General features: G+C 52.3%; 1 protein-coding gene across 2 annotated transcripts; it reads left to right on the forward strand.

The window, feature by feature from the left end:
• Positions 1 to 7093: 7093 nt before the first annotated feature.
• Positions 7094 to 10354, forward strand: LOC100382000 (uncharacterized). Of its 2 annotated transcripts, XM_008645760.3 has the most exons (6): positions 7094 to 7254; positions 7550 to 7611; positions 8127 to 8173; positions 8874 to 8920; positions 9003 to 9105; positions 9196 to 10354. In XM_008645760.3, the coding sequence occupies exons 2-6, from the start codon at positions 7581 to 7583 to the stop codon at positions 9952 to 9954; spliced, it is 987 nt and encodes a 328-aa protein (XP_008643982.1). In that variant the 5' UTR covers positions 7094 to 7254; positions 7550 to 7580; the 3' UTR covers positions 9955 to 10354. The 2 variants fall into 2 exon arrangements, with proteins under 2 accessions (XP_008643982.1, NP_001168238.1); NM_001174767.1 differs by having other exon boundaries at positions 7180 to 7254; positions 8874 to 9105; positions 9196 to 10090.
• The last annotated feature ends 2353 nt before the right edge of the window (positions 10355 to 12707 follow it).

The following is a 12707-nucleotide window of genomic DNA, read 5'->3' on the forward strand; positions in this document are numbered from 1 at the left end:
TAGTAACGTAGTAGTACATGCCAAAGGGTGTGATGAAAGAAGTCGCGAGCTGGTCGGACTCTTTCATCTTGATTTGGTGATACCCCGAGTAGGCATCGAAGAAAGACAGGGTTTCGCACCCAGCAGTGGAATCCACGATTTGATCGATGCGAGGCAGAGGGTAGGGAACTTTCGGACATGCTTTATTTAGACCAGTGTAGTCTACACACATCCGCTATTTCCCTCCTTTCTTTCTCACAAGCACAGGGTTGGCAAGCCATTCGGGATGGAATACCTCTTTGATGAACCCTGCAACCATTAGCTTGTGGATCTCCTCGCCTATGGCTCTACACTTTTCTTCATCGAATCGGCGCAGAGGCTGCTTCACGGATCGGGCTCCAGCTCGGATATCCAGCGAGTGCTCGGCGACATCCCTCGGTATGCCAGGCATGTCCGAGGGAGCATTCGTGCGGAGAAAGTCGACGAGCACTGCTTCCTATTTGGGGTCGAGCTCGGAGCCGATCCGGATCTGCTTGGAGGCGTCGTTGTTGGGGTCAAGAGGGACGGACTTAATCGTCTCAGCTGGCTCGAAGTTGCTGGCGTGGCGCTTCGCATCTAGCGCCTCCTTGGAGAGGCTCTCTAGGTCGGCGATGAGGGCCTCGGATTCGGCGAGGGCCTCGGCGTACTCCACGCTCTCCACGTCGCATTCGTACGCGTGTCGGTACGTGGAGCCGATGGTGATGACCCCATTGGGGCCCGGCATCTTGAGCTTGAGGTAGGTGTAGTTGGGGACGACCATGAACTTGGCGTAGCATGGTCTCCCCAGTACTGCGTGGTAGGTTGCTCGGAACCCGACCACCTCGAACGTGAGGGTTTCCTTTCGGAAGTTGGAGGGAGTCCCGAAGCAGACGGGCATATCGAGTTTCCCAAGGGGTTGGACGCGCTTCCCGGGGATGATCCCGTGAAAGGGCGCCGCGCCGGCCCGGATCGAGGACAGATCGATCTGCAGGAGCCCGAGGGTCTCGGCGTAGATGATGTTGAGGCTGCTGCCTCCGTCCATGAGGACCTTGGTAAGCCTGATGTTGCTGATGACGGGATCGACAACGAGCGGGTACTTTTCCGGGCTCGGCACGCGGTCGGGGTGGTCACCCTGGTCGAAGGTGATGGGCTTGTCGGACCAGTCACAAAAACTTGTTAAGTGTTAGCACAATAATCGCCAAGTGGCTAGAGATGAGTCTCAACAAATCACAATACCACAAAAGATCAACACAGAGAAGACACAGTGGTTTATCCCGTGGTTCGGCCAAGTACAAAACTTGCCTACTCCACGTTGTGGCGTCCTAACGGACGAGAGTTGCACTCAACTCCTCTCAAGTGATCCAATGATAAACTTGAATACCACAGTGTTATGCTTTTCCTTTCAATATCCCGTTTGCGAGGAATCTCCACAACTTGGAGTCTCTCGCCCTTACACTTGAGATTCACAAAGAAATACGTAGTAAGGGAGGGAAGCAACACACACAAATCCACAGCAAAATGCGCACACACACGGCCAAGAATCGAGCTCAAAAGACTATCTCAAAGTTCTCACTAGAACGGAGCTCGAATCACTGAGAATGACAAACGGATGCGCAAAGACTGAGTGTGGATGATCAAGAATGCTCTAAGGTTGCTTGGTGTCTCCTCCATGCGCCTAGGGGTCCCTTTTATAGCCCCAAGGCAGCTAGGAGCCGTTGAGAGCAATTCTGGAAGGCTGATCTTGCCTTCTGTCATCGGGCGCACCAGACAGTCCGGTGCACACCGGACACTGTCCGGTGCACGATCTCCTTCCTAAAATGGCGCAGCCGACCGTTGCAGATCTGGGAGCCGTTGGCGCACCGGACAGTCCGGTGCATACCGGACAGTCCGGTGCCCCCTTCCGACCGTTGGCCCGGCCACGTGTCGCGCGCAGATTCCGCGGCCGACCGTTGGCCCGGCCGACCGTTGGCTCACCGGACATTCCGGTGAATTTTAGCCGTACGCCGTCGGCGAATTCCCGAGAGCGACCACTTCGCTCGAGGCAGCCTGGCGCACCGGACACTGTCCGGTGCACCACCGGACAGTCCGGTGCTCCAGACCGAACAGCCTTTTGGCTGTACACAGCCAACTTTTCTCTGACTTGATTTCTCCTTTACTCTTGATTTGCACTTTGTCCATCCATGGGTATAGATTCACATTTAAGCACCTGTGTTGGCACTCAATCACCAAAATACTTAGAAATGGCCCAAGGGCACATTTCCCTTTCAAGGTAGACTGGCGATGCCACCTTCACCGAGCAGACCTCCCGACTCTCTTGCTTGCGGTGCCGAGCCGAGGCGTTCGCCACTTGCCCACCGTAGATCATAAAGCAATCGCGGACCTCGGGGAACTCCTCTGCCTTGTGGCCCTCCTTCTTGTCGTTGTCGTGGGCTCTGCCACCTTCCGCCGGTGGCCCAACCTTGTGGAAGTAGCGCCGAAGCATGACGCACTCCTCAAGGGTGTGCTTGACAGGACCCTGATGATAGGGGCACGACTCCTTGAGCATCTTGTCGAACAGGTTGGCGCCTCCGGGAGGCTTCCGAGGGTTCCTGTGCTCGGCGACGGCGACAAGGTCTACGTCGGCGGCGTCGTGTTTTGCTTGCGACTTCTTCTTGCCCTTCTTCCTCGTGCCGCGCTGAGCGGATGCCTCGGGGACGTCTTCCGGCTGGCGCCCCTGAGGCTGCTTGTCCTTTCGGAAGATGGCCTCGACCGCCTCCTGACCAGAGGCGAACTTGGTGGCGATGTCCATCAGCTCGCTCGCCCTGGTGGGAGTCTTGCGACCCAGCTTGCTTACCAGGTCGCGGCAGGTGGTGCCGGCGAGGAACGCGCCGATGACATCCGAGTCGGTGATGTTGGGTAGCTCGGTGCGCTGCTTCGAAAATCGCCGGATGTAGTCCCGCAGGGACTCTCCCGGCTGTTGGCGGCAGCTTTGGAGATCCCAGGAGTTCCTAGGGCGCACGTACGTGCCCTGGAAGTTGCCGGCGAAGGCTTTGACCAGGTCGTCCCAGTTGGAGATCTGCACAGGAGGCAGATGCTCCAGCCAGGCTCGGGCGGCGTCGGAGAGGAACAGGGGAAGGTTGCGGATGATGAGGTTGTCATCGTCCGTCCCACCCAGCTGGCAGGCCAGCCGGTAGTCCGTGAGCCACAGTTCCGGCTTTGACTCCCCCGAGTACTTGGTGATGGTAGTCGGGGTTCGGAACCGGGTCGGGAACGGCGCCCGTCGTATGGCCTGGCTGAAAGCTTGCGGACCGGGTGGTTCGGGCGAGGGGCTTCGATCCTCCCCGCTGTCGTAGCGTCCCCCACGCCTGGGGTGGTAGCCTCGGCGCACCTTCTCGTCGAGGTGGGCTAGACGGTCGCGGCGGCGGTGCTCGTTGCCGAGGCGACCCGGGGCCGCAGGCGCTGTGTTCCGCGTTCGCCCGGTGTGGACTGAGGCTTCCCGCATGAATCGGGAAGTCACGGCGCGATGCTCCGGGGGGTACCCCTGCCTTCGGGAGGCAGAGCTTTCGGCCTGTCGGACCGCGGCATCCTCCAGGAGATTCTTGAGCTCTCCCTGGATACGCTGCCCCTCGGTGGTGGATGGTTCCGACATCGCTCGGAGTAGTATCGCTGCTGCAGCCAGGTTTTGGCCGACCCCACTGGAAGCTAGGGGCAGCCTTGCCCTGGCATCGTCGGCAATGCGATGCTGGACGTCCTGGGCCAGATGACGCGCTTCTCCGGCCGGTGCTCGGCCTGCCCACTCCTGCCCGATATTTTGCCGAAGTTGCACAAGTTGTCTTGCTTCCTCGTCGAGCCTGGCTTGCATCTCGCGGATTTGCTCGAGCTGTGCGTCCTGACCCCCCACAGGGACTGGGACCATAGCTAGCTCCCGAGGGATGTCAACGCGAGGCGCAGGCCTAGGGGGATCACTGTCCTCCGGCATACCAAGATGGTTGCCTTCGTCGAGACCCCCTAGATCGATGTGGAAACATTCGCGACTTGGGCCACAGTCCTCGTCGCCGAGGCTGTGGCTACTATCGGAGCAATCGGAGAGGCAATAGTCACATGCGGTCATGAAGTCCCGCACGACACTGGGGTTATCAAGCCCGGAGAAATCCCAACCAGAGTCGAGCTCGTCATCTCCCTCGGAACCCAGGGGCCCGTAGGTCGAGACGACCGTCAGTCGGTCCTAGGTTGACCGCATATGATACCCAGGAGGGTTTGGACATGCCTTTATGAAAGCGTCCACCGAAGCGGGGTCGCTTGGTGGGTCGCAGCTGAATCTAAAAGGCATGGGATGGGAAACGGATGGTACCTCTTGATCGACGGATGGTGACGAGGTCGCGTCAGGGACGGACTGCACCGTTACCTCAGGTACGAGGCTAACGCCTAGCAAGTCCTTCGCGAGCGTGCTGGCGTCGTCCGTCTGCTTGGGGTTGGCGTGTTGCGGGGAAATGACGCTCGTCTTTGTCTCAGACGCGAGGTCAACGCCCGACGTGTCTCCCGTTGGGGCGCCGGCGCCGTCGACTCGCTCGACAGCCGACGAGGTGCCGCCTCCTGCTTGGCCATGCATGCCCCGCCTCCTCCTCCATCGGCGGGGAAGGTGACGGGATAGACCCGGATGTTGCTCTTCCGCCACGTGGGGAAGACGTCGTCGATTCCGCCGCCGGCGGGCGGGCTGACGGCCGCCATTGTCATTGTCGCGTGGTGGAGGAAGGAGTATCATGTCGTAGCTGCCGTCGAGGGACATGAACTCAAGACTCCCGAAACGGAGCACCGTCCCGGGTTGGAGTGGTTGCTGGAGACTACCCATCTGGAGCTTGACGGGAAGCTGTTCGTCAACACGCAGCAGGCCCCTACCTGGCGCGCCAATTGTCGGCGTTTCGACCCCGGGGGGTCCCTGGACCGACGAGTAAATTGTCGTTGCGTGTCCCAGCCCAGATGGGTCGGCGCGAGATGGGACACAAGGGGGAAAACAGTAAGGGGAAACCGCGGCCTCGTGTTGTCCTGCGCCCAGGGCGGATGCACTTGCAGTAGGGGGTTACAAGCGTTTGCGTGGGAGAGAGAGCGAGCGAGAGCCTTGTGCGTCGGCCCGTTCTCCCGCGCGGCCACCTTCTCGTACGAGAGCCCTGGACCTTTCTTTTATAGACGTAAGGAGAGGGCCCAGGTGTACAATGGGGGGTGTAGCAGTGTGCTAACGTGTCTAGCAGAGAGGAGCCAGAGCCCTATGTACATGCCATCGTGGCTGTCGGAGAGGTTTTGGCGCCCTGTTCATGTGATGTCGTGGCCGTCGGAGGAGCGCTTGAGCCCTGTGGAAGTACAGCTGTCGGGGCTGTCGGATCCTTGCTGACGTCTCCTTGCTTCCGTAAGGGGCTGAGAACCGCCGTCGTCATGGAGCACGCGGGGTGCCATCATTATTTGTTTACCGGGGCGAACCAGATGGGACACTGGTCTTGTTCCCCGTAGCATGAGCTAGCTAGGAGTAGGGTAATGATGGCCCCCCTTGTGGCGTGGTCGGTCCGAGCCCGAGGTCGGGCGAGGCGGAGGCTCCTCCGAGGTCGAGGCTGAGTCCGAGCCCCAGGGGTCGGGCGAGGCGGAGACCGTCGTCCGAGGTCGAGGTTGAGTCCGAGCCCTGGGGTCGGGCGAGGCGGAGTCCGTCGTCCGGCGTCGAGGTTGAGTCCGAGCCCTGGGGTCGGGCGAGGCGGAGTCCGTCGTCCGGCGTCGAGGTTGAGTCCGAGCCCTGGGGTCGGGCGAGGCGGAGTCCGTCGTCCGGCGTCGAGGTTGAGTCCGAGCCCTGGGGTCGGGCGAGGCGGAGTCCATCGTCCGGCGTCGAGGTTGAGCCTGAGCCCTGGGGTCGGGCGAGGCGGAGTCCATCGTCCGGCGTCGAGGTTGAGCCCGAGCTCTGGGGTCGGGCGAGGCGGAGCTTTCTATGGCGCTCGAGGCTGGACTTACCTGCTGTCAGCCTCACTCTATCGAGTGGCACAGCAGTCGGAGCAGGTCAGGCGGCGCTGTTTTTCTGTCAGGTCGGTCAGTGGAGCGACGAAGTGACTGCGGTCACTTTGGCCCTGTCGACTAAGGAGCGCGCGTCAGGATAAGGTGTCAGTCGATCCTTGCATTAATGCTCCTGCGATACGGTCGGTTGGCGTGGCGATCTGGCCAAGGTTGCTTCTCCGCGAAGCCTGGGCCTCGGGCGAGCCGAAGGTGCGTCCGTTGCTTGAGGGGACCCTCGGGCGAGACGTGAATCCTTCTGGGTCGGCTGCCTTTGCCCGAGGCTGGGCTCGGGCGAGGCGAGATCGTGTCCCTTGAGCGGACGGAGCCTTAACCTGAATCGCGCCCATCAGGCCTTTGCAGCTTTGTGTTGATGGGGTTACCAGCTGAGATTAGGAGTCTTAAGGGTACCCCTAATTATGGTCCCCGACAAATACTCTATCCATTCTTAAATATATGATGATGCTATTGATGTTTTTAAAAACTTTGACTACTCGTCTTATTCAAAATATTTATTTAAAAATATAAAATTTTAAGTCATGCTCAAACAAAACAAATTATAACAAGATAAATGATAATTTATATTTTTCTGAATAAGACGAGTAGTCAAAGTTTTTAAAATAAAAGTCAACTGCGTCATATATAAGAATAGAGGTAGTATTTGTCTTCAGCTAATTTATTTTTGAACTAAAATTCGATAAATAAAAAAGAAGAGAGGAAGTACTTGCTATTGTGTCCATATGCAGACAACTGTTGGTGTCTAGTCCCAGTTGCAAGATATTTACTCGTATGTGTTCTCAGGATGGTGCCCGATTGGCTGGTCCTAGTTGCAGACCATGGGAGCATTCAAAAGATGATGGATGACGCTGCTGCACAGGGGTTTCGATTTTTTCGATTAAACTGAAAACTGAACCGAAGCATACGGTTAACTGAATCTTCGGTTTTCCTTTTTTCTAAACAAAATTTCGGTTAACCAAACTTAAAAAAAAAACTAAAAAACCAAACCGAAAAATTTCGGTTACTCAATTGCCCAGCCCTGTGGGCCTCGTGCCGCTCACTAGACTTTAAAGCCCGTTTGGCCCTCTACACGGACCAGACCTGCCTTTTCTTCTTCAGCGTGCACATTCCTTCCCCACTTCTCTCTCTCTCTCGTGACGACGGCGACGGCAACGACTGGGGCGACAGTCGCTGCCGCCCTACTTGCCGGTTGCTCGGATCTTCTTCGGCCCGTTAGCCGTCGACGAGCACCACCAGGTACGCCAACCCCTTCATCTTCTCTTCCTGCTGTGCGAAACTGAGGACCCAAACCCTAACCTACTATTTGTTTTTCGGATCTGATCTATGCATGCATTACGCCTACTAACTTCGATTGCTCTGCAAAAATAATCGGTGTATACATGAGTAGACCCACGTCCCGGGCAAAATTCTGAAGCCCATTGTTGATGTGGGCATATTAGCAAATCTCTCGTGTTCACCCCAGCTTAAAAATATAAGCTGTTTGGTGCCGCTCGTGTATTTACCATGTTTTTGCTACTATTGATTGTGCCAGGGCAACCAGATACTTCAGTGGCTTCGCAAGGATGTCCTGGTGCACTATTGAGTCTGATCCTGGTGAGTTTTCGCATGGTCTCATCAATGACTATATGTGCTGTTCCTTGTCATTTTCGATTCGTGGGAGGTGTATGGCATGTTAGCGTGCGGGTAGGATACTCCCTTATTTTTTCCCCTGCCCGTCCACCTCTGCATATCATGCAATTTCTGTGTTTTGCTTATAAGTGTAGTGGGCTCGGTTATACCCGAGTTATCTTCAAGGGGACAATTTTCCTTTAGTCATGATGATTGCATTCATCGTCTTTTTAAGTCATTCAGCATGTGCTCTTCACCGTTCCTAATAGTAGCGTTAGGAAACCAACTTATGTCATCAGTCGTCACACTTTTGAATGATCTACCAACCCATTGGTATCTCTGTTCTTTGGCATATTACTTCCCCCCTACTTTCACGAAACAGCAAACTGTTGATGAGTTGAAACACATTTTGTTATGCTTACTCCCATTTGTACTTCTGAGTTCTGTCTTAGTTGTTCTTACTGGTGTTTGAAACCATTGCTTATGTTATACTTGAGCAGGTGTGTTCACTGAGCTGATTCAGCAAATGCAAGTGAAAGGTGTACAGGTTAGCTTCCAGGGCTCTGTTGCGTTCCTTGCCTGAACTGCTTGTTTTGTAGCAACTGTTTTTTTCCTCATCCATTGAACTATTATTGTATCTGCAATGGCATTATGCGCTCGACCTGTTCATTCACTAGTGTACACTAGTTCTTCTGAAGTTTTGTTTCTTGCTCATGTTCTGAAACTCACATCAACCTGGAACTCTCATTTTTGGAAGTGCCTTACTGCCATATTATATGACTGTAGGATAAGCATAATAATATGTAGCTGATTGTAATCTTGTTTGTCAACAGGATCTTGAAGACATGCACTTTAGTTTAAGGTAGAATAACTGATAATTTGTTGTCAATAGTTGCTCTTTTTTTACCTTTATGCAACGGTCAACTCAATTTGAAATGGGGAGGGTCCTTGTATTATCAAAAAGTAAGGGAGGCCTTGAGTGAGGCTTATTCTACATTTGTTTATTCACTTGCATTCGTTTAGTATGGGACCTCTAGTCACATGACAACATGCCAGCTACCAATTATATTTGTTTGAGGTCATGCTTTTATTTCTTGAGTTTGATAATGTTGGTACTTAAGTTACAATAATAATATATATAGAACAGGTGCCTCTAGAAATATGTGACGATCATTTTTTTGTCAAGTTATCCATAGAAAAAAAATTTGAACCCAGAAATTTATATGTTTGGGATGTTCTTTAAACAGGTGGAAGAGCTTTACTCTCTCGATGTGGGCTCTCTTAGTCAACTGCGGTGAGAATCTTTATTATTTATGTCGTCATTATCTGCAATCTGAATGCCTTGAACACATATTTGTCCTCTCCACTTTTCTTAGGCCAGTATATGGGCTAATTTTTCTCTTCAAGTGGATACCCGGGGAGAAGGATGAACGGCCTGTTGTCAGAGATCCTAACCCAAACCTTTTCTTTGCGCACCAAGTTAGTTCTGTTCTGTTTCTGTCCCTTTAGCTAACCACGTTTGCTACTCTGTGCTTAACAATAACAGGATATCCTTTTACTTATTTTCAGGTCATCACTAATGCATGTGCTACTCAAGCTATTCTCTCAGTTCTCATGAATCGCCCTGAAATTGACATTGGCCCAGAATTATCTCAATTGAAGGAATTCACAGGAGCTTTTACACCAGATCTGAAGGGCTTGGCTATTAGCAACAGCGAATCTATCCGGACAGCTCATAACAGCTTTGCAAGGCCAGAGCCATTTATTTCTGATGAGCAGAGGGCCGCAACTAAGGATGATGATGTTTACCATTTCATAAGCTATTTACCTTTTGAAGGTGTCCTGTATGAGCTGGATGGACTGAAGGAAGGGCCTGTGAATCTTGGGCAGTGCGATGGTGCTGATGATCTTGATTGGCTACGGATGGTGCAGCCAGTTATTCAAGAAAGGATTGAGCGCTACTCACAAAGCGAGATCAGGTTCAATCTCATGGCCATCATAAAGAACAGGAAAGAGGTGTACAGTGCTGAGCTTGAGGAACTGGAGAAGAGAAGGGAGCAGATTTTGCAGGAGATGAATAATGCTTCCTCCACAGAATCCTTGAGCAGTTCGCTTACGGAGGTGATATCGGCAATCGAAACTGTCACGGAGAAGGTCATCATGGAAGAAGAGAAGTTCAAGAAGTGGAAGAAGGAGAACATTCGGAGGAAACATAACTACATCCCTTTCTTGTTCAACTTGCTGAAGATGCTTGCAGAGAAGCAGCAGCTAAAACCTCTGGTCGAGAAGGCCAAACAGCAAAAGTCAGCAAGCCCGAGCACGAGTTGATGGTGAAATGTCAATAGACTGGTAGCTTTTGCCGATGTCTTCTGAGCGTCGTGTTATCTTATCAGATACATTGCCAAGTCGGCAGCTCAGATAAATTATGACCGATGTTATTTATACCATGTTGCACGCCGTGATGTATCAGCAGCTATGCCATTTTTTTTTTGCAGAGCACGTGCGTTGTTGAAGTGGTTAATTTTAGTCGTTTAGAGAGATTGTTTGAGAGTAAGGGTAATGGAATGGACTGAGGAGGTTGAATCACTCAATATTCAATTTTAAATAATGATGGGTTCCAGCCCTCTCAATCCCCTCCATTCCACCTACTCCTAAACAAACTCTTAGGTCTAGTTTTGCAACTCTTTTTTGTCAAGGAATTTTCATTTTATCAAGAGAAATTAGTTCATTTATACTTAGAAAAATGGAGTTGACAATCTAGCCTTTAGCCGTTTATTTTGTGTTAGGTTAATTGTCCCTGTGGATTTGTTGATGGTTGTGGATCATTTTGGGTAATAATTTTGAGATACCACTTGCTAGTTGAGTACAAGATCCACGTAGGGATCACTAAACCGGAAACGGAAAAAACTGAATCCCGAGTGGGATTTTTGTCCCTGGATCCATGTCACTTTGTCGGGGTTAGTCACCAGAAAAGTGATTGATGACAAGTAAAAGACAACTGTCAGGTACATATTTTCCGAGCAATGTGAAAGTTATCATGGGAGAATTTATGTACATGTTAGTGTATTATTGTCAGTGTTTTGAACCTTCGTTCCGACAAATTGATTTGTATGCACGTTCCGTGGTTCAGATGGTGTGCTCAGTGGATGCAAGATTTATACTGGTTCGAGCAAAACGTCCCTACATTCAGTCTTCGGCGGCTCACGCTACCGACACCTTAATGCTCAATACTTGTAGTAGGGGTTACAAGCTGACGAGAGAGGGAGGAGCTCCCAAGTCTCCTAAGCGTGGGTAGACCTAAAAACTACGGGATTGGGGGTCCTAACTGAACCTTGGACATCGCGGTGGCTTGCTCCTTGGCTCCGTCCTCCAGGTCTTTTGGTTTCGTCAAGTGTGTGTGTTATGTTTGTTGTTCTCCCTTTGGTCCTCCGTTCGTCTTGTGACTGACCTCCTCCTTTTATAGGCCGAGTTGGGGGTTGGCCACCGGTAGCTTCCTCGAGGAGCTACTGTGCCATGGTAAAACCGAGTGTTTTACCTGCGTTGTCCGTATGCGTCTTGGTCTCCCAATCGTCTCTGATTCTGCTCATGATGGCGGGTGGCGAAGAGTTCTGGCGCCATCATTGTAGTCAATGTGTCGTGCCGACCCTTGGCTGTCGTAGCCTGGGTCTCGACACGGCTCGTCGTGTTGCAGAGCCCGTAGGCGCCCAATATGTTTATGCCTAGGCTCGATAGACTATGAGTGGGCCGCAGGCCTAGGAGCTTGTAGGTTATGAGTGGAAGGTGGACATTTAATGCGATGTGACGGGTCAGTCCTGGTCAGGCGTGGAATCCATTCGAGTCGCTTCCCTGCTGCGCCCGACCCCCCTTGCGACGCCTCCTCACCCGAAACTTGGCTCGGTGCCTCGAGTTTATCTAGGGGCGGGTCCATCCGGGGCGAACCTTTCCTACGTCATCCTGCTGACTAGTGGGCCCTAGGCGGTCCAGGGTCATTTCCTCGACTAGCTCCTAAGCCCTTGAGGGGAGTGTCTCTCCTTGGGGGCTTTTTCTAGGTGAGGGCGTTGTTCTCGTTAGACCTGGTTGGTTCAGGTTTTTTTGGCCAGTTTTTCTGAGAATCTGGGTGTGGGAAGAATCTGAGTATCGTGGGGATATTGTGCGGAGGAAGATGAAGTGGTCCAAAGGATTCAAGATCTAGAAAGCGATGATTCCTACTATCATGATGACTCGACCGATTCTGAGTTCATGTTGATTTTGGACGGTTTTTTACCAAAACGATTAAGCAGGCTGAAAAGCTGGGACGTTTGGCAGTCCGCAACAACTTTTGATGGCCAGAAGCTAAAAAGCCCAAACAAACAAGGTCGATGTCCTTTGCGGCGCCCAAGTCTAGAAAGTTGCTAGGATTCGCAAGACTCGACACTGGCCTTTTGGTTGCTAGGATTTCCAAGTTCACCTCGCCTGGGCCCACACAATATAGACCGACCGTGACTGTCACCCGACCGAATAGCCACCATAAACCGCCACAGATTCTCGCCACCATCAACGTCGTCGTGGGGCATAGGGGAGAGGAGACCCACCTGAGAGCACCTAGAGGGGGGGGGGTGAATAGGTGATCCTACAAAATTCAACACTAAATGGGCACAAACTTGATTATAACAGTTAGTGTGATTAAATCAAGTTTCTAGAGTGTGAACTTTAGAAGAAAGCCAATCACAAAAAAATGGACGCAAGACGCAGTGATTTATCCCGTGGTTCGGCCAATGCCTACTTCCACGTTGTGGTGACCTTCTTTGGTCAAGGATTGCACTCAATCCCTCTCAAGTGACCCAATGATCAACTTGAGGCCACGACTATCTTCCTTAGTAACCTTTCTCCCGTTTGCGAGGAATCTCCACAGATTGGAGCCTCTCGCCCTTCCAAGTTTATCACAAGAGAAACACAGTAGTAAGTGAGGGAGAGTAACACACGCAAAACTCAAATCCGCAGCACACACACGCACACAAGCCAAGACTTGAGCTCGAAACATAGCACATAGAGTTCACAACACAAACGGAGCTCAAATCACTAACACAATCGATCAAATACGT

Source organism: Zea mays, chromosome 5 (genome assembly GCF_902167145.1).
Source record: "Zea mays cultivar B73 chromosome 5, Zm-B73-REFERENCE-NAM-5.0, whole genome shotgun sequence".
NCBI classification, from domain to species: domain Eukaryota; kingdom Viridiplantae; phylum Streptophyta; class Magnoliopsida; order Poales; family Poaceae; genus Zea; species Zea mays.

Coding starts and splice junctions, on each gene's coding strand:
- LOC100382000 (XM_008645760.3), top strand. CDS start 7,581: ATGTCCTGGTGCACTATTGAGTCTGATCCTG. Junction 7,612..8,126: donor CACTATTGAGTCTGATCCTG/GTGAGTTTTCGC, acceptor ATACTTGAGCAG/GTGTGTTCACTGAGCTGATT. Junction 8,921..9,002: donor GGCTCTCTTAGTCAACTGCG/GTGAGAATCTTT, acceptor CACTTTTCTTAG/GCCAGTATATGGGCTAATTT.